The following is a 21,611-nucleotide window of genomic DNA, read 5'->3' as shown; positions in this document are numbered from 1 at the left end:
TCAGCCCTTGTAAACCATACAGAAAGTACTTCTAAACAACTGATTATCACAGCAATTCCTGTCTGCTCAGGAAGCAGGAGTTTTGGGAAAGTAGTTACTGATCTACAAAAGCAGAATAATCGCAACAAGCAGTAATTAGTGAAATCAGATTTCACTCTGCACTAACTGCTCTTGCATATATGTATGCTACTGCAGTTGTTGGCTACGTCCTGTGTAACTCTGTCACCAGTCTACCATTAATAATACAGTTCTAAATCCAGTGGTAACACGCTGGTCAAGTCATTATCAGGATCCATGTGCTCAGCCTTGCTTCACAGTGCTGTGGTAACTCGCTGTTGGTCAAGCTTTTGCGAAACTTTGGCAGTGATTCCTGCAGACTACGGTGGTGGCACCATGTTACGTCCCAAGATTCTCTGAGTCACGTTAAGATTCAGGAAACAACCGTATAAATAGAGCTCTTCAAATAGGACCTTTACATCATCATCATGTGTTTCCAGTCAGGGGTTAAATACTTCCTCATTCCAGCGGTGATATCACTTTTCCAGACCCTCTCTAAAACTAAATATAGTCATAGAAAGTGTCTCTGTGCATATAAACTAACACAGCTGAGTCATTTACGACCACGGAGAATCGGAGAGGATGTGCTGTATCATACATCACTGACAGTAATGCAGGAAGAGGGTATGGTCCTGAGGTAAGTTTGGAGGTCAGTAGTTCTGTTATGTATGAAATAGCCTTGCACAGAGGAGTCTGTTGGTGCTCAGACTAGCAAAATGCTGCCCATCATCGGGACATCTGGGTACCTTCTACGTGGAGTGAGTTGGAGAGTCTCTAGGCAGCTTCTTGGGATTTCTGGTAACTTCCACTTCTGCAAGCTACGCTCCACTGGCAGTAGCATTCCCTTTTGAAAGGAGTAGTAAGGAAGAAGAGGGATGGATCGTTTGGGCCTGATTTCAAGGACTGCTGAACATGTGCACTCACTTTATCACTCAAAACTCCTGAAGCAACTGTGCTGCAGGCTTCTGTGGTCGGTGCTCAAATTCAGCATCATCCAAAATCAATGGCCGCTCCTGAAAGTGTTGACTTCTAGTATTAGATAAGGCATTGGGCAGGAGTGAGTGGTAATACTATAGGTAGAATAAAACAAGATATGGTCAAGTGTCTGGGTACTCTACCAAAGTCAGTAACATTCATTAGATCAAAAGAGCTAATGAAGGCTCATGCCAATGAGCAATTCTCCTAACACCTAACCTTTCTGTGGTTGGAACTGCTCAGTCCCCTACCCTGACACTATGATTACTAACCATGGTGGAGTCTTGGTGGCTGCTCTGACAGGGCAGCTCAATCTCGGAAGGCAAACAGTAACCACTAAATGCAGACCACTTCAGACTGAAGGGATGATTCCTTTCTGATCTCTGGATGTAGAAGTACAGAAAGAAAATCACTGTTTAGGCCTGTAATTTTGTCAGATGACTGGGGAACTGATGATCTGCAGACCTCAGAGCTCTGCAATGCTGACAGTACTGTCACCAAAACCTGGGGAGGAATCCTTGCTCCATTTTGGACTTTTACTTGAGAAAGGTTGTGAAGACTATTTTTTACATGTAAAAAAAGAAATTCCAGTTCTGGTGCAAAATCATCAGACTAAAACTAATCAGGTTACTTGCCTGATGATACAGAGTGCTTTTCTACTCTACCTATTCCAAGAAATGCTGATGTTAGAGCCATTAGAAGTGGAGGGAGCACAGTAGGTGAGCAGAGAGTCATATGCAAATATTAACACCAGTAGCTTTCTTTATATCTGGCTTCCACACATTTCTAAACAGTACTTAACTGTGAGATATTTAGCTGCTATTTTGAAAGCATAAATATCTCTTTTAAGCTTCAGAAAGAAAACTTGGGGGGTGGGGTGGGGAGAAGTGTACCTCAGCTCACCTGTAATCCCCAAAGGGAGCAACTGCACCTTTTCCTCTCAGACAGTGGACCCCAAATGAAGGCAGAGGTCCCAAATGAGCTGTACCTGGGAGGAGTGGTGCTGGGAGCCTAGCTGATCCGTGGTGTTTGCGGTAGCAAGTTGGGCAGCATGGGGAAGAGCACCAGAAGCAAGTCTCCTAAGCAGAATAGGAGACAACCACTGCCCTAAGGTTTTTCTGTATACCAGAGGGTTGTACCCATCTGATTTCATGGTCTGATATTCTGGATATACAGAAATGGAGGATTGCTTCTGAAGTTTTACAGCCAAGCTTGTGGATGTAAGGACAAATATGTGTGGGGGAAAGTAACTGGCAGGTGATGCTTAAGTCTTTCCAGCAAGAACAGAATGCATCCAGCTGTTACAATTCACACTTTGGTGAACTGTATTCAGTACGAATCCTTGTCGCGTTTCATTTGGATTTGGCAAATGCCTATTTTGTAAGGCATATTTTGATTTATGAGGGCATTTCTGATGTCTTACTTGATTTTTTTTTTTCACAGACAGTGGGAGCTCATTCACCAATTTATGAAATGCTGGCTTTCCAGAACTGAAAGGTGCCACTTGTCGAGCAGCACAAAGACGTGCTGCCTGAGCTAGCTGAGCCAAGGGAGGGAGTTGTATGCTTGCTGTCATTATGGGGAAGTTTGTGGGTAGGTAAATGGTAATTTTCCAAACCAGAATTTGGCATCATAAAAAGGATTTATTCTTCCTGTTGAACAAAAAGACTGTAGAGTTTTTATTGGACATAGTGATTAGTTCTCTCTGAGGTCCAGCAGGAAACAAATTGGGGAAAAAGCAAATGCATCAGTGGCTTTGCCTGCGGTTCCCGCTTCTCATTTGCTGAAGCCTTACCCATGTTGGGTGTTTTGTAAGTGTTGAAGTGAAAACGTCCTCCTCAGCCTTCAGGTGACCCCATCCCTAGCAGTAACCTGTCTGCACTGCCCGAAAAGATCTCCTCAATGCCTCAGCTTCTTAGAACTTCAGATGCAGAGAGACTGGGAAAGAAACAACAAAAGCTTATTATGAATTGCCAAGAAATGCTCTGCTGTAGGATCTAATTAGGGAAATTAATGTTAGCCTAAATTCAGCATTGGTGTGTTCAGCAGTCTTGAGGGGAAGAAATCGTTACTGTTTCCTTGCCACCAACTCAGGTAATGCTGTAACCCCCTGGCTGCTTTATGCTTGTTGTCTGAGCCGTGTCCGGAGGGTTTTGGGGGAGATCTGCACTCCTTTCTTCTGTCTTGTTAAGCTGAACCAGGCTACACTTAAAACTTTCATGTCTTAGTGTGTGGCATTCCCTCCGGTGGGTACCTTCTCTGTTACCAAGATGTCACTTGTCAAAGGAGACAGCATCTGATGTGAGCTCAGGGAACACGAATACTTAGGACTTATCATAGTTAGTCCTGTTTCCTCTGGTGCTTGTTTATTCTTTGGAAGGTTTGTTTTTTTTAGGATGCAGGGACTGGCAGGCTGTAAAATCACAGTGGTCAGTCCTGGATTATGGTATCTCTTGTAGTGTTTTAGCCTTGAGTAGCATTCATTCTCTTGTCTCCCTTGGCTGTAAGGAGCTGGGAGATTTGCCATGGACCAGATTCAGAAGGTCAGTGATCTAAAGTTTTGTTATCTATTTTCCTTTAGCATCTGTAGTCTCCTTTCAAGGCCAAAACAATTTTATTTGAAGTTTGTAAATATATATATATATGTTCCTTTCTCTGGGAGCTTATGGCCTTATTGGTCACAAAGGGAAGGCAGGAGGAAATTGTAAGTTAAGCAAAAGCAGTTGAATTTTAGCACAGTAACACATATCTTGGTGCTGAAAGAGCAGGAAATTTTCTCCAGCCATTCTTGTGGCATACTTGTATCATTGGAACATTTTTGGGGCAGTGCATTTGGAAGAGTCTGCGAAGCAAAGCACAACTAAATTACTAATCACCTCATATCCATGCAGACAATACGTGCTACATCATCAGGAGCTCTCTTCTGTCTGCATTTCCAGCGAGAGCAGGCTCAGCAGGAGCCCTGCACGCTTCCAGGGAGATACTCCTGCGAGCAAAGCACCGAACAAAACAGCTGAAGAGACCCTTTCTCCATGCAGCTTTTGGGGAAAATCTTTTGTTTAAACAAAAGGAACCGAGCCAGTAGTGCCTGGAAGGACGCGGGCTCCCTGCTGAGATGTAAATCACTTCTGATTCTGTCTGGAAGATATATTCTGGGAACAGAAAGGAGTGACTTGAGGAGCTGTGAGATAGGAAGAGTGGTTGGTGGCAACCTTTGCCTGGTGTTGAGGGGCGATGGCTCTTTACACCCTGGCAGTGTGCTGAAGGGAAGGAGACAGATCTCTTTGTGTTACTGAAGGGGCATGGTCTCCTTGGAAGTGAGTCAAGTTGGAAAAAGCAAGTTTAAAAGATGTGCCCTTTGCTGGTGTTTTTGGGTTACCCACTATTATACTTTTTCTGTGTTAGCACATGGGAGCCCACTGTGAGCTCGGTGTACCGTGTAAACATGGAGCAAGAAAGCAGCTCCTGCCTCGGACTGTCACAATCTCATCTGTCACATTTCTATTCTTCAGATGGCTTTCTTGCCCACGGTGCGAGGTGAAAACCCCACACAAGCCTTTGGCAGGCAAACAGATAATGCACGAGGTGGCTTTAGACACAGACACAGAAAATGGGAGGAACAAAAAGAGGGGAGGGGGAAATTTGGTTGGGTTTTTTTGTTTGTTGCTCTTTTCCCCCAAGTACAGCACAGAAGGTTTCTGCTGTTGATGACAGCAGTGGGTCACCACTTCTTGAGGCTGAAGTAGCAGGTTTCCGTATGATGGAATGACTAAAAGCTTGGTCTTGGAGTCCTGCCTTGGAAGGACAGCCCCCTGGTGTGGGAAGCTGCCAGTCAGGGCAGGATTTTGTAGGCAAGCCCCAGCACACACAATGCTGGCTTCTTGAGCAGGGTATGCTGATGCTGTGTGACTGGTGGGTGTACCTGTGCTTGGTGCAGGTAGTAGCATCAATGAAGACATAGTAGCATGGGCTCCGTTCACCCCAGCGTAGCACCTGGTGGGCTTGAACCCTTCTGCTACCAGTGATAAAGCCTCCTATGACTTCTTCAGGGGGCGAATTCAAAGCCTGTGTGGAAGTGGCAGTGTGAAGTCCAGTAACACTTCCATGTGCTGTGTAGATGCACCAAGAGGATGGTGTTCGCCCAGAAAGGTGCAGGTGTGGTGGTAGCAGAGGCAGGCTGTGGCAGTAGTAATTAGGCAGGCAGTGGAAAGTCTCTTCACTGCTCTGCCTTGCTTACTAGGCAGGATAAAACTAACTTAAGAACAACTGTGTGTGTTGCAAAGAGATCTCCTGCAGTTATAGTTTGGAAATCCTGGTGTTTTTCCACCTAGAGCAAAGTAAAAAGCTTTTAAATGAAAACATATGCCCAAGGCCCTTATTTCACTTTATTCTTTTGTAATAGCTGGCTAATTTTCTTGCTGATGGTCTGGAGCTACAGTAGGCCTTGACTCTTCAGAGTAAATCAGGGTGATCCCAAGGTAGTCATTGATATTTCCCTGAGGTCCAAGGAGCTTTGCAAGTCAAAGCGGCTAATCACAAAAGATGTTACGTATTTTAATTTGCTGTTGGAGGGAGTGTCCTCATTCTTGTCATCTTTGCCAGTGTGATACCAAGGAAGGTGCAGTGATGTGACCAAGGAGACAATAAATGAAAGGTATTTGACTTTGTATTGGCTACTGCAAGTGCCAAACTTGTTGAAACATCAGTTTATTTATTAAAAAAATATATTCTATTAGTTTTACAGGTGGACTTGAGCTCACTGAAGGGTGTTTTAGCCACGTAGCAAGCTACAAATTTTCCTAATTTCAGGGTAGGACCCTGTCCTATTTTTGGGAATGTTCCCATGCAGCAGTGTGAGGTTGCTGGTTCCATTTTAAACAACTTCCTCGATTCCCCAAAACAATAAGGTATTTCTTTACTCATTCTTACTGTAACACATGAATACAAGTACAAGCCAGTAATCCATAGAGGTTTAAGATGCCCCAAACTAGCATGAATCAGAGTTTTCAAGTTTTGTAGGTCATATTGTTCTCAGTATAGTGACTCAGAAGTCAGGCTCCTCCTTTGAGGCTTGGGATCTTACCACATTTGCCAGTGAAGTTCATCAGCATAAAAAATCAGCTTCACATGAGTGTTCATATGACCAAATGACACATGGAGCTGAAGTATTAAGATCTATTTAGTACGTAGAAAACAAGAAGTAAGACTCAAAGGTGATTTCTGCCGCCTCCCCCCCCCCCCCCCCCAATATTCAAGCTGAAATTCACTTGACTCTGACTTTTCAAGTCAATTAGACTCCCAGTGACCTATTTAGGTGCCCCTAACATTGCCTGCACCAAATCTTTTGGTACAAAAGAGAGCTAAAACAGGAATGAGGAGATCCAAACCAAATTCTTCCTGTCATTGATGTCAGTCTTCGCTAGAAGGCCCCTAAACATGAATGAGGTCTCTTATGTTAGGTTCATACCACGCACGTGCACAGGCTTTGCATGCTAGGTAATTACTGCAATAGAAAAACAACCGTGATGGAGTTGGAAAGGTAACTACTCCTCCACATCCTCTGACGTCTGTTGAAGTCCCTTCCTGATGTCCTACTTCTACTGCTAAGAGCCTGTGAGCTCTAGGCCTGGCAGGGATGTTTGTAATTAATGTTTCCAGTGTCATTCTGATGCCGGTTGCCGCGCCACAGAGCACGTGTTCCCATGAAGATGAGCTGTCATGAGGACCGCTCAAGGGTAGTGCTGAACTTTTCATCAGGTTATTCTGTTATAAGCTGGCCTCTGTGCTGAATAATGAAAGCAAGCCTTGGTAGAGAAGCCAGTGAGCTGCCCATCTTAAGATAAAAGCAAGTTTCAAAAGGGAAGAGTATCAGCCTGTTGAGGGAGTGGGGGGCTTACTTGAGGGAGTTTACCAGTGATGAAATAGCTACAAATACGTGGTTGTATAAAAGAGTGCTTATCTGCTGGGGACTTCGTTCCCCTGGAACAAGGCAAAGGAAGAAAACCTTGCAGCCTTCCTGTTCAATAGACTTCAAGAATATTAGCTGCTGCTTTTTGTTTTTTGTTTTTTTTGTTTTTTTTTTTACTGCCCATTACTAGAAACTTTTAGAGCAGCCACAGCTGCAAGCGTGGTAATGGACACTGTGGAGATTAAATGCCCCAAACTAGCAGTCACCTAGAAACCAGGCATAAAAGGATAAACAGCATACTGGGTCACACCAAGGTTCGTATCTGGAGTCTTCTCCTATGGTGCCCCAAGTGTGTGCTGATCGAGGAGAGCATGGGAGCCCAGCCCCTGTTTGTAGTCTGCTCCCTTGTGCTCTCCTGTATCCACTGCTCCTGTATTGGGGATGTTAGGAAGAGCATCCTTGCCTGATCTTTATACTGTTTGTTTATGGGCCTGTTGTCCTTGGATTTGTCTAATCCCTCTTTGAACCTGCTAGTACTGTCTGCCTGTGACAGATGTTGCAGGTCATCACTGTAGCAACAAATTTGAGAAATTCACTGCAGTCTCAATAGAGATGTATCTCCTTTTATAAATTTTACATTATTTCCTGCTAGTTTCAATTAATGCCTCCCACATCTAATAATACTGAATTTAGTGAAATACAGTTCTGTGAGTACCTTATCCACTGTCTTCATGATTTGGTAAACCTTCAGACTTTTCCTTTTTAAGCTGAAGACCCCCAGCTTTTACAGTCTGCCTTGGTAAACAGCTCCTCTGTCCCCTTAATCATTGCAGTTGCTTGTCCACCTACCTCTTTGTTTCCACTTCATCCTTTTTTAAATGCAGAAACCAGAAATACCCCCGGTAATTGGGAGGCCTGTAGGCTTCATGAGCTTGGACTTGAAGATGTAACCAAAGCCCTACAGAATTTACCGCGCAGAAGAGCCGTCACAGCTGCCAGTTTGAATCTTCGGTGGGCGCAGAGATGGAAATCTTTTTGTAAAAAAAGTCAAACAGCAGCAGCAGTTTGTAATAGATTTGATATTTCATACTGTGAACGTGAATGGCACATGGCAGAAAGAGGGGTAGGGTGGGTCAAAATAACAGAGCGCTACCTCACGCTTTGTGAACAAAATGGTTTAACACATGGTCCCAGCCCTGCAAGTGTTTCCAGCTGTAGCTGTGCCAAGAACAGTCACGTGAGTTTGCAGGGACTGCTCGTAGTAATAAGCAGCATTGCTGCCTCTGAACCCTCAGTGCTTGGGTGTGTGCATATATATAGGTAAGGGCTTTTTTTTTTTTTTTTTTAAGCCTTTTTATATTGTGATGATGTAAATGTCACTGCCTTAAAAAAGCAGTGTGAAGGTCGGCTTAATTGTGTGGAAGGATGGCAGGAATTTCCCCCTTTGTGTGCAAAATTGATAGCTAGACTGAGATAATGTTTTATGCAGTTTAAGATTTGAAATGGGTTTGAAGGCCCCTAAACTTGACCATATGGGTAAGGATTTTTAAATGTGGTGATCCTTTTTGTAGTGAGACTTATTTTTGCCAGGCTTTCTTGTGTTGCAGCTCCCTGCAGATGGAGGGTTAACCCTGAATGGGTGACTTTGCGTGGTAGTAAAATCTGCTCTTTTGGTGTTGCCTGCTGGAATAGTGAAGGAATATCCCATGCTTCTGCTGTGTGATCAGCTTAGTGTGATTTCTCTTTTTTTGTTTTTAATCACTGCATCCTCTGAATGGCATCTGCATGCTTTGAACTTGGCTAGTTGTGTCACGGGTTTTGTAGGTGGCTACTTGAAAGTGTTAGAGGCCCCTGTTCTTGCCAGAGATCAGCTGTGAAGTTTTAGCCTATTGACCTAAGCTCCAAGGATATCTGTGCTTTTTATTGGAAGCTATAAATAATTAAGTGCATCAAGTTTGATTTACTAATTGGCAAAGAGAAAACTGAAAGAAGCATTGCGTGTGAGAGGCATTGCATTACTTGTCAGCATTCTCAATCCTTTGTGTGTAGGGAAGAGTGACAGCGTGCATCAATACTTAGTTTTAACTTAGAAATTCTGGGTCAAGGTAACAGAATTTACAGTCAAGGTTTTGTCCAGTGAACTTTGCTTTACGAATCTGATTTCCAGTGTTTTAAAGAGCAGTGCATTTTCTAGGCTAAATAGGGCCTACTTTGTCACCCCTTTCATTCATTTTTCTGCCTTTCCCCCCTTCATTATGAATGGTAATCCATCCAAAAAGCTGCAGTGGCTTTACTGTGCAGCTGCACTTCATGTATGAGCAGTTTGGCTGCCTTCCCAAAAAGGCACATTTTAACCATGGCCGTCATAGAAGCTGCTACCAAGGATTCTCACCATACTGACAGACTCGTGCTTGGACCAGCTTCGTTGTATTTTTAAGTCAGGTCATACTCAAGAATATTCCTGGCCCCTGGCAACATGGTACAGTGACGCTCTGAAATGTCATCTCATGGGACATCAGCTGTCATTTCTGAGTTGTTGAGAAATGAGTTTGATGATATCTACCTAGTCCTTGGTGAAACATTTGCTCTTAGGACCATCTGCCCCTTTAATAGAGTTGTCGTTTCAGCATTACATCAGTTTCAGCAGCAGCTGCCCATTGATAATAAGTCAGATGTGGGGATGTCACAGAGAACAGCAAAGCCTGACTGCAGTGCTGTCGTTGCCTTCAGCTTTCTCTGCTAGTACATCATCTCCCCAGTTAATGAAATCCTCGTTGCGCTCTCTGCCTGATCCACCCTTCAGATTTCTTCTTGAACTGTCTCCCAGCCAGAGAGGCGAGTCATGCGGTAGCTCAGACCAGATGCCTTTTTCAGGGCCTCCACTTATGGTGAGCATCTTTCTGTGCCTGCTGGGATGTGTTTTCCAGCTTGGCTTGGTTAACTCAAAACATTGGCAAAGATATGGGAATTGACTGTTTCACATGGATTAGCATTTTGACGTTCTCTTTTTAGACCTGAGCTTGGATTGATAATCTCACTACAAGGCTCTTAGGAGATGGTGCAAAGATGGGCACCATCCTAAAATGTGTACCTAAAGTAAGTAGCCTTCTGGCAGCGTGTATTCCTGTTGAGTCCAGAGAAATCCCAGATTATTAGTTTTGACCATCTTAGATGCTTAACTTTGTGGTGGCAGAAAGGAACAGAAATGAATCTAAGGCTTGTAGTCTCTCTATGCCTCTCTTCACAGGCTGTACAAATCATTAATGGTTATCTGCTGTTTGGCAGGATGTTGTGGTTGGTAATGATGAAAGTGCCCAGAGATTTTATAAGTAACTAATTCACACAGAAGGGAAACCTGCCCCTGTGTAGGCAGAGGTAACCCAAATGAAGTGACAGTGGCTTCTTTTGAGTAGGAAATGAAGAAAAAGAAAAAAGAACTTTTATCCCAAGCAGCTAGTTTTATAAAATTTATAAAGCCAGAAGCATAAGCAGTTTTTGTGGACATCTTGGCTCCACTTTCTGCTCCCCTACAGTTGAAGTCTTTCATAGATGCACACATTCCTGTGCATGCACCATCTGATCACAAATCCTTCACCTCCACCCAAATTTTGGGAGTAAATGAATTCCCTCTTTTTTATTTTGTAGTTCTTTCCCTCCTCTGTTGGTCTCAACTCTGGATGATTTAGGTGCAGACAGGCTCTAGCTACCACTTCCTTTGATTTCCATTTTTCTCTATGGTCACATGGAAGGCTCTGAGGAACTCAGTGCACGTTGTTGAGTTCCCTTGCCCAGGACATCTGGCTGCCTTTTTTTTTGCCTTTGGGTGGCTTTTCAGGCAGAAGGACGATAGCAGTTGCCTTTATGGTTAGAGCAGTCATTGTATATTAGTAGAATAGATTGTTAGGCAAAATTGCCACATGCTTCCAACCCTTTTAGGGTTTTTTGTAATAATCCTTCTTGTGAGAGGATTTCACACCCTTGCTGCCTGGGTTTTATGGAAAAGACACTGAAGTCTTTCTGTCTTCAGGAAGTGTGGTCAAGTTCATTGGGTCCAGCCCTCGGGAGGCTGCTTGTCCAGAGATGACCAGTTGAGCAGAGGGGTGAGTTGAGATGTGATACCCTGAGCTCTTGGTGTGTCCTGCACAGTGGTGGGAGTCGTGAGGCGCTCGGTTTGCACTTGGTCTCGTTCAGCCCAGTGGTGCAGTGATGAAGACCTGTCACTGGGTGTTACAGCTCAGTGCCTGCTGCCAAAAGGAGTATGAAGACAATGCAGCACTGCCTGACAGGTTTGGCTACGTGCTTCATGCCACTTGACAACCTGGAAAAGCTTCAAGGAAGTTGCAGTGCATGATGCCTGGCATGCCAGATAAGACCTGCTAAGTCACAATTAGTTGATTTTTTCCTTCTAGAACAGATTCATTTTGGTTTAGCAGAGACTGACCCACCAGAGCCAGATGCTGTATTTGCTCCCATCTCTGAGTCACAGTTTGAAAACAACTTCACCAGTCTGGAGAAGACCAGTCTATTTCTTTTAGCACAGGTCCTGGTGTGGAATGATGATTTTTTTTTTTTTTTTTTTTTGCTTGCCCTATCCTGTTCTACTTTCTTCACAAAAAATATTTGTTAAAAATTTTCTGGTTGGTTGTAAAAGCCACCAAAGGACTTGTGCATTTGCAGAGCTCTAGCCCCAGTAGGGCGTGGCTCATGGGGAATAGGAACTGCTGGGAAAAAATTTTCCACTCCTTTGTGTCTGCACTTATTGAGGAAACTGGGGAATGAAGTTAAAGATTTCAAGTGGTTTTCCACAGAAATCTGCTACTCTGGCTTTTAGTGAGTACAACCATGTCACTTCCCACCAGGCAGTCTGCACATTGTGCAGTCCTTGATCCCCTCAGCGGTACTGCCTTCCTCACTGTCAGTGGGAGATGAGACACTCCTCATTTACTCCCAAGTACATGCCTGGTGGCATGTCACCCACCATGCTCTATGTGATGAGAAGGGAAGAACATTTTCCCTTGTAGGTGCATGTTATGCTTGTGCCACAAGAGCTGCCTTAAAGGTGGCTGACAGATGTTAGGGAACTCACACAGCTGGGGTTGTTTTGAAGCAGCCTGTAGTGCATATGAAACCTTCTCCAGGTGTCTTTACTGTTAGATGTTTTGCACTTCACTTTCCTCTTGAGAGCTCCCTCTTGCAAAATAACCCCCCTGGCATGCAGGGTAAATAGGCAGTCTGGTGTGTGCTGGAGAAAGCCCTATGTTTTTTAACTTGTTCCCTTTTGTTTCTCGTTCATAGCCACACACTAATGTACATTATTAAGGGAAACCTTAAACTCCTTTATTCATTTAAATTGTAGATTATGACCTGATCTGAACGCGGACGGTATATGCTTGTTCCACAACTTTATCTGTTTCGCTATAATTTTTTACAACAGCATTGGGTCTTTATCTGGGGCAGAGAGCTTGTGAATCTGAACTCTGAGCCCTGGGACTTCCTCTCATTTTTCTGATTTCGCTGGACTTGGAGCTCACAGGATCTCACATTTTGGCATTTGGCCATAGATTTAAGCCCTCGGTGACCTGCTGTGACCCTGTAACTGCATAAATTTGCCCTAGAATTTGGCTTCTGATTGTAATGTTTTGTTTTAGTTTTTATTGTATTCCTAATGCAGCGATACATAAGGAGACAAGTGTTTCTGGAGGAGGATTTAGGTCAAGCTGAAAGAAATTGCTATTAAATGTCATTGATTTTGCTTTGTATAACTAGGACTCTTTTTTTGGAAGTCCTTCTTTAAATATTTAGTGACACTTTTTCCTCTTTAACTCAAGGGTCAGTGTCTCTTATTGGCTGATGGTGTGGCTTCCTTTGCCAGAATACAGAGGTTGCCAATTATTTCTTTTCATCTTACCAGGCTTGGGTTTTCACCCCTTCTGTAAGCAGTGTTTGGGTATCGTATCCAGATGATAGTCCAGCTCCCCACTGTTAGATGCTGCTTGCTGAATTCCTCTAGCAAGCTTTTCTGGCTGGGATGCTGTGAAGCCCTTTCTTGTATTACTTAAGATGGGTTGAGGAAAGGCTGTGTGTTTAGCATAGTCTTCAGTTTCTTGCTTACATAGCCTGTCTCTTCTCTGCTTGGCACCTTGTCTGCAGACCAGCTTCTCTGCAAGCTGGATCTAAATCCCTTCCTGACCAGAACTGCATTTTGTAGATGCAAGTAACAGCAGCACATTTTCCCTGCCCCCTCCCCCCTGTGTGCTGAGATGTCCACTTCATCATCATGGCACATTGTGTTTGTAATGCACTGTACCTACAGAAGGTAAAGGTATGCATTACTGAACAGTCATAGCTTGTTTAAGTCATGGGTAGTTTTGATACATCCTTGAGCTGGATTCAAATGTTTGTGTGAAAAACTTACTATTCACTTTTTCTATGTGGAATTACTGAATGTGTTAAAAGTCATCGGGAGTTAAACAAACATGTTTGTCATTTGGTTAAATGTACATGAAGTGTGATCCCATGAGCTTTATTTCCTAATGAAATAAGCCTAAAAAAGATTCTGTGGCTGGTCCCATCTAATTCTGTCTTAGAGAAAATGTGGAGAATTGAACCTCTGAAGCTTTCTCATGCTTAAACTAGCTTGCAGGTTGCTTGCAAGCGGTTAAGAAATAAGAACTTCAGTGCCTCTTCTGCGCTATTCTGTTGTTTCTTTAGTCTCTGATTCATATCTTCAGTGGCTAAACCTTAAGAATTTGAATGAATAAAACTGTATTAAAAAATCTGATGTATAACTCAATGCCAACTATTTTATCCTCAATGTTCCCAATAGGATCAATAAGTTAAGAAACCACCTGAAAACCAAACAACAAAAAGTTGACACCCATGCTGCCCCAACAAAACAAGCAAACAAAAACCTCAAAAAACTTACACTAGATATTGTAAAGTTCACTTCCATATGAGCTGTGAAACCGTTTCTAGGATGAAGCATTGCAGTTATAGACACGTGTAGGTTCAGGATGCTATGTCCTGTCTCCAGTTGCAACTGCAGAGGTGGAATACAGCTTCAGTAGTGGAGCTGGCAAGCTTCACTGACCCTAATGCTCCAATGTGAAAAATGGCCCAGTGTAATAATGTATTATGAGTTTCACGTAGTTAAAGTGTACCTAGAAGCCCAGCATTATCTTATTAGTGGTATTCAATTGTATGCTTGTATCAACAAGCTTGTGCATGTTGATAGAATTATAGAATCTTTAATGTTGGAAAATATCTCTAAGATCAAGTCCAACACCGTGCTGTCTACTAAGCCGTGTTGTGAAGTGTTGCATACTACCTTCAGGGATGGTGACTCCACCAACTCTCTGGGCAACCTCCTCTAGTGCCTGAACACTCTTTCAGTGAAGAAATTTTTCCAAATATCCCACCTAAATCTCCCTGGCACAACTTGAGGCTGTTTTCTTTTTTCTTATCCCTTGTTACTTGGGAGAAAAGACCTATGTCCACCTGGCTACAACCTCCTATCTGGTACTTGTAGGGAATAATAAGGTCTCCCCTTGGCATCCTGTTCTTGAGGCTAAACAACCCCAGTACCCTGAGATGCTCCTTGTAAGACTTGTGCTCTAGACCCTTTACCAGCTGTGCCCTTCTTTGGACACACTCCAGCACCTCACTGTCCTTGTAGTAAGGGACCCAAAGCTGAACGCAGTACTCAAGGTGCAGCCTCACCGATTCTGCATACAGAGGACGATCTCCTCTCTAGTCCTGCCTGCCACACTGTACCTGGTAGAAGAGTGGATAAGATCCTCCTTCCAAGACAAACCAGTGTTTGAAGCACCTTCTTGTGGTGGGCAAGGCCACACTTAGTTGTTCCTTCGGGACTCTGTGCCCATGCGCTTCTCTGGCCCTTTCAGAGGCATCGAAGTGGCAGACACAGCTCCTGTCTTCTGTGCTCAGCTCACTGACATGGGGGAAAAGCTTTGTTCCCTTTTTACACCCACATACATTTGTACACACTGAAGCAGTGAGGGAAGGCGTTAGCCCATCTTGACTGGCTGTACAGAAGCCTCGTACAGCCAGAATTCACATTTCTGTGCATTGGATTTCTGCTCGTCACTAATTTTGGTTCCACCGTGAAGTGACGGTGGAGAGGGGCAAACGGGGACAAGCAGTTCTTGCAGAGGGAAGTGACGCTGCGAGTGTTTTTATGTGGAAAACTAAATTAAGCCCTAGTGAGGCAACTGGAGCAGGGCCTTGCCCGAGAGGGGAAGCCAGCCCCTCTGGCTCCCTGTGGTGCTGGGACTCGTGTTCTCCCTGAGGACGTTTCAAGTGTGTCACGCAGAGGTGGTCTCCTGTTTGAGCTTCAGCGGAAATGTCAGATAAGCTGCAGTGGCTGTTTGTGACAGACGAATAGCCCCATAGGAGAGAGGGGCTGCCCAGCCTCTGCCAAACCTGCCTGATCAGATCAGAATGTTTTATAGGGAGACAAAGCCCAGTGCTGATGACCAGGCTTAACTACGTAATTCCTTTGGGGGAAATAAAAAGTGCTTCCAATGCAGATCCAGTCCCCTAAAGGCACAGCAAATGCATGGCCAAGAAGCCTTAGCCAAGCTTAACTGGTGGGGAACCCTCCCTGGTCTTTCAGGGAGACAGTTTTTATTGGATGATTTTCCTCTTCCCATCCTTTCATTACCAGCTTCAGGGGCTCCTGCAGTCGTGGACTGGTGGTGAGGGTGTGTTGGTGTTCCGCAGCTGACACACGTATGTATCTGGCACTCAGGCTGGAGCCATGGCGTCAGCCTGCATGGAAACATTCCCACAGCAAAGCTGTGCCAGGCAGCTTGTGTCTGACTCACTCATGCAGTCACCCTTTTGTAACGCGGGTGTATCCCATGCTCCTCCCGCTGGTATATGCCAAGGTCTTTTCCAGCCAGTTCTGGCAACTGAGGGAGCAGCTGCGTGTCCGGCAGAGGAGCTTCAGGGAAGGGTGTTGGGGGATGGTCCAATGCCTTTGCTGTCCTGGCTCAGGGCAGAGTGGAGTAGAGGCTTTAACCAATGTCCCAGCTGTAAAAAGGTTTTCTTGATGGAAGGGGAGAGGGCTGGGATTAAAACTCCTTATAGTATATAGTGGAAGTACGTATAGCTGCCTACTTGGATGATGAAAGAGATGCTCCACACTCTGAAGCTTTAACATCCTACTAGGAACAGTGGATCATACTGAATTCCCACTTGTTAGGTACCTGGTCACCAGCCTTCTCCTGTCACACTTCTGATGAGCACAAATTGCAGAGCCTCCACCCGAGAGCATCTCTGTATAAAGCTAGCCAGGGACAAGCAGGGGTCAGTCCTTGCAGAGCACTCTCCTGTAACCATAGCCAATAAAAAATTACTTTTTTTGTAAGTGCATTTGGGATATTCTGAGGCAGTTGTCACCAGCAGTGCCTGATACAGTCACTGGAGAAAAAGCAGTAACGCTCTTTTTCATATAGTATTTGGGGTGGAGGGAATAAGCCAGTTACATCTAGCAAGTAGGGGGGAAAAAAAAACCAAACCCTTGAAGGATACTGTGTTGGGGTTTTTTTATAGAGTCAGATGGGGAGAACTGGACAGCAGAGCTCTGTGCTCTTTGTTTCTGAAGCTACCCTCTGCCCTCTAAATGGGATCCCTTCCAAAAACCCAGTGCTTGGCAGAACAGTGTAAACAAGGGAATAAAAGTCACCTAACTAAAATTTTGCTAAGCTAAGGTAGCAACAATGTGGCTGTTTACATATCTGCATGGGAGCAGTCATTAATCCAGCAGTGTGCAAGGTTCATTTGTTTCCTCCCAGGAAGGGCTGTTGTCACACTCATAATTGCTTCCATGTGAGAGCTGGAGGTGTGCTGTTCTGTCCTTGTCACTGAGAAAGGATGTGCAGGAAGGCCAGGCCTGTGGTAGATATTTCTTACGAACGATGGGGCTTGCTTGCCTCTTTTTAGGTATCCCAGTGATTAGTGAAATTGTTAGAGACTTTTTGGAAGAAAAAGGTAACATTGCTTAAGTTACAGATTGTATTAAATTCAAGTTTTCCTTTACTCCAGTGGATCCTTTCTTCATCTTCTGTATTCAGTGTAATACTGTCACCTTTTTCCTGTCTTTGTACACTCGTGTCAGAAATCAGAGAACCAGCTTCTTTCCTGCCTTCTTCCCTTCTCTGAGTTTGAGGTTTTGTTGACCACCCTCACATTCTCCTGGGCACTTGACACAACTAGAGACCAGATGTGGATGAATGAAGCCATGTTGCAGCCCTGTATTTTGTCTGGGTATGTTCATTGCTTCTTGTACTTTGGAGGGTTATTTGCACAGCAGCAACTCCTCAGTGATGCAGCAAACACGCATGCTGGGAATGTTTGCTTTCTGTAATCAAAGGGATGTATTAGTCTTTTCTGAAATAGAAGCAGAAGAGCAAGAGATGAGCAGGAATTGGCATTGCTCCCTCTCAGCAGTGTGTTGTGACCAGATGACCAGATTTCTGTGTTTTGTCAGTTTTCACAATTTTACATGAGCCAAACTAACGATGACACCAACAGAAGCCCCGAACAATACAGCTGGAGAACCAGATATTTTCTGTAGACTCAGGAGGGCCAGTTTTGCTCAGAACAAACACAACAATTTTTTTTTCCAGAGGTTAGCCCAACTGGATGTGACTCAGAAGGCAACTTCTGTGAAGCCCAGCTTCTTTTTGGTGTCACAGAGCCAACTGAAACCTGTTGTCTTGCAAAAACACTGGCATCAGCACAGGCATATGCTTTGTTCTCCCTCAAGTATTGTAGCGTTAAAAATAGTTTTATTAAAGGGAAGCCACACCTATAGCATAACAGTGGAGCTAAGGCTTGTCCAAGCGAAAGGAATTTGCATCGCTGGGATGGTATCCTATAGAAACGGAAAAACTCCTCTGTTAAACCTGCTGCTGTAGTGCGAAAGGGAGCTTGCAGCAGAGAGGCTGCTCTGGCATGTTGCTGCATTTCATGTCCTGTCAGGCCTCCAGGACAAATACTAGCTGCACAGTTGAGAAAAAGCAGTTTTGAAACTGAACACATTTGCAGGAACAAAAAAATCACTGAAGGAATTTAAATAATCAGTCAGCATGAAAAATGCATGCGGTAGTTTGGCAGCCGGTGTATGAAATCCCTAAAGATTGAGCAGCCTGTTGTCTCCTGGTACTCAGAGCTTCTGGAGATGTGTGCAGCTTGCCACAGCCTCTGCTGTAGCATCACCCAGCCCCAGCAGCCGGACAGTGTCTCTGTTCAGAGTCATGCCTTCTCCAAGGTAGCGGCACAGACGATGCAAGCAGCACTCAGCATGCAGATAGCACCGTGCAAAGGTACACTGGCTGTGTTTTTCACATGGCAAAGGATCCTCAGTCTGCTTTATCTGACCTTGTTCATTTGTTCTTTGTTCACCTGTAAGAAGATGGAGACCTGTGTGGAGGTACTCGCTCAAAGACGGGGGGTGAACATGTACATACGGTTTTATGTCGGTGTGCCCTTGGAAGGTAAGGTAAAATAGCTCAGGAATAGTCCTGTAAAACTAGCTTTGACTTGCTTGGGTGCTCCCCTTGATGTCTGCCTCAGGGGCAAAGCCAGTATTGTAACATCCCTGACAGAAACCCACAGATTTGTGGGGCAATGCAGTGTTTGCGATGATGCATTTGCTGCTCCGATAGAAACGCCTCTTCAGTGCATGCTGCTACTAGTAAAATGTTCACTTGTAGGCTGATGAGCCTGGGAAACTAAGATGCTCATGGTCAGGACACCAGTGTGGTGCAGGGCACACAGCTGGGTAGCAGCGTGTGCCTGGGCTGGCTGCTGGGCTGGCTGCTTTTGCCCCAGCCATCCTGCTGAGGGGGCTCTGAGTGGAGTCATAGGTCTTGTCACGGGTGGTTTTGATGATGGTCATGCTTCTCAGATGGCATCTGGAGGTAAGCTAAGCCTCTTTCTTCACCCAGGTCACCACGCTTTTGGGATGTTTAATAACGAACGTTTGGCCAATACTGAGCTGAATTCGGGTTCAGAGGGGAAAGGCGTTGCTGCAGTGGCTCTCCTGAGCAGCCGAGCACCCTACAGCGCTGCCTTCAGACCAGACTTACCTCACAAAAAAACTTCAGTAGCTGTTTTGGCATTTGCCTCTTGGCATGCTGAGTCACAGAGACGAGCTGCTGCTGGCAGTGAGTTGTCTGCAGAGAAATCTGCTCTGTTTGTGTCTAGTTAGGTGGTGTAAATATTAACCCTTAGCTGGAAACAAAAGAATAAAAGCTACATTGCAAAAAAACCACTTGTCTAGCTCTCTGGAGGATTTGCAGGACCAGCTGGCATCTCTCCCACACAAGCCTGTTGCTGCTGATGGTTATGACCACAGCCCCGTGGTGTTTCTGCCACATCTGTAGCGAGTTTTTGTCTTGGCACCCTCCCTCCTTCTCTGTACCTGTACAGGAAAGTAGCCAGGGATTAACCTCACCTAAAGCAGGTATTAACTTCACCTAAAGCAGGTATTTCCCCCTGCTTGCATGGCATCTGCAGTCAGGTGTGTGAAGGCAGGAGAGCGAGAGTCTGGTGGTTTTGCTGCGTGCAGAGCCCCTGGGAAATCTCTGCCCTTGGGCAGTCAGACCAGCACTACTACCTCTGGTCTCTCGCTTCCAGCTAAATGGTAGTCCAGAGAGTTGAGTTATTCCAACCACTGCAAAGTGCAGATACTGCTTTTTTTTAAAAAAAAAAAAAAAAAGAGAAAAGTGGAAATGATGGCAAAGTTGGATGGAAAAGCTGAAAGGATAGGCTGCTTCTTGCAGGTGCAGAAAGGGTACTAGGGAAGGAAGAGGTTAGGTATGATTGCTGCTTTTGCTGCTTTCACAGTATCTACTGGAAAAGTCACCAAACTTCTTGACCCTCTTTTCTCCATCGTTGCAGTGGGAGGATGGTACCTGCTTGGCTTTGCCAAGTGCTTTTTGATCTGCAAGTGAACTGTTATCCTTAACTGCCCCATGACTGCTTTCAGTAATACTGTGGTGACCTGGTGGTGGTTCTTGTTCCTACAAAGGGGTGATCGGGCTCCCCGTTTCAGTTGTGTCAGGTTGCTGGTACAAGCTCACAGTTACGGTGGAAGTCGGTGGTGGCACAGAAGAGTCAAAAAGCTCAGCTCTTACATGTCCTAGGAAGCCTTCTGTTTGGCATTGGGGGTTTACCAGTTCAGGTTTAAATAGGCTTGAGTCATAAGTGGAAGGGAAAATACGAGGGCGGTTTTAATAAATTCCCCCCATTCCTAAGCAACAGTGAGCATGTGAATTTGGAATCAGCCCCTTGACACAGAAGACCTGAGTGACACCCTTGTGTCACTGGCCACAGAAGGGGTCTTCTCTAGCAGCCCACGAGCTTGCAACCCTCGGCTGGAGTGCTGAGCAAAGCTCTTGTCTAAATCCACCCACACCCAGTCACATTTGGGTTTCTGACCAGAAACTTCATCCAGACTGAGGAACATTGCAAATAATAGAGACCTCCCAAGGAACTGACTGTCTGATCTGCATGGAAATTAGTCCGGGTGTAAGATGTGGGACGTGATGTTTTACATACCAAGTTGCAGTGGCATGGCTTCTAATGTGGCTGGTTATGCTGGAATAAAGATGACCTGTAGGAATGAGCCAAACCACTATAAAGTAGTTTTTATCAGTAAAACCATATGTGTGCTTGGGGATGGGGGTGGTATGTTTTTTGAGGCATCGTTATGAAATGAGAATAATGAACTGTGTATAGACACAGCCTTAAAAAAAAAAAAAAAGAATCATCATGCCAGGCTAGCTTTCTGTCTGTATTTACTGAAGTGTCTTCTAGGTTATTAAAACCCAGGGCTACATTAAATGATTCTAAAGCTAGAAACTTGTTGTTAGGAAGCCACTTGAGATACTGTTCAATGTGACTGTAGAGCTATGCAAATTGGAGTAATTTCCATTTGACATATGTGCTGTAATTATTGAAAGCTTTTTTCCCTAAATTTAGTTTTTTATGTCTGCAGTAGTTAATTCACAATCTCCTTTTAACATTGGCAATTCTAATTATTTGCCAAGAGCAAACCCTTGCTAACAAAAATCTAGTTTTCTTTAGCCTGAAGCTTTTCTTTTGATTTCATGATGAGGTACTGTTAATCAGAGGAATCAGTGCTGGCCTCTGAGTATCCAGCAGGGTAGAAAAACACTGCAGTCAGAAAAAGAAACGCAATTAATTAGCCTAAGCTTCTTTCTAGCATCCCAACCCTGGGTCTCCTGAGCTGCTGTGTTTGAGTGGAGAGGTTCTCTGTGAGAAGATCAATCAGAGTTAGCATCTCAATAGGACTTACAGTGAAAACTGTCTGTGCCCACTGTGCAAATTCTCCTTGGAGTTCTTGCTCATTCTTCTGTAGAGGCTACAGGTATAAAATAGTTTGTATTTGGGGAAAGCAGTGGTATAAGGTTGGAAAAAAAAATCTTTTTATGGATGTTCTACATAGGAATCTAAGCCAAATCTGTGACTGAAAAACGTAGTAGTTGAAGGGCTTTAGGCTTCTAGTTGCATATTGTTGTTCAGAAATAAAGCTATTATTACTCATTTGAAAGTGCCTCGTCCTTTCTGCCCTCCTTTCCCTTGGAGATCAGCATGTTATGCAGCTTCTGAAAGGAAA

At 44.5% G+C, this 21,611-nt stretch overlaps 1 protein-coding gene across 3 annotated transcripts in view; it reads left to right on the top strand.

Annotated features, from left to right (window-relative positions):
- The window catches only part of GFOD1 (Gfo/Idh/MocA-like oxidoreductase domain containing 1), a gene marked incomplete at both ends in the record, with an annotated part of 67,118 nt that overhangs the window by 30,523 nt on the left and 14,984 nt on the right, over positions 1–21,611 (top strand). The window contains one exon of one of the 3 annotated variants that reach the window (XM_084260294.1): positions 5,150–5,165. The exons of 1 other annotated variant lie outside the window; for it this stretch is intronic. In XM_084260294.1, the coding sequence (XP_084116420.1) occupies positions 5,150–5,165 (16 nt within the window). Of the gene's footprint in view, positions 1–2,482; positions 2,626–5,149; positions 5,166–21,611 lie in introns of those variants that run through there. One more of the 3 variants, XM_084260296.1, reaches the window with a different exon arrangement.

This window comes from Gallinula chloropus, assembly GCF_964237585.1.
Source record: "Gallinula chloropus genome assembly, chromosome: 2".
Taxonomy (NCBI): Eukaryota; Metazoa; Chordata; class Aves; order Gruiformes; family Rallidae; genus Gallinula; species Gallinula chloropus.
This window is presented reverse-complemented; position numbering and strand designations above follow the sequence as displayed.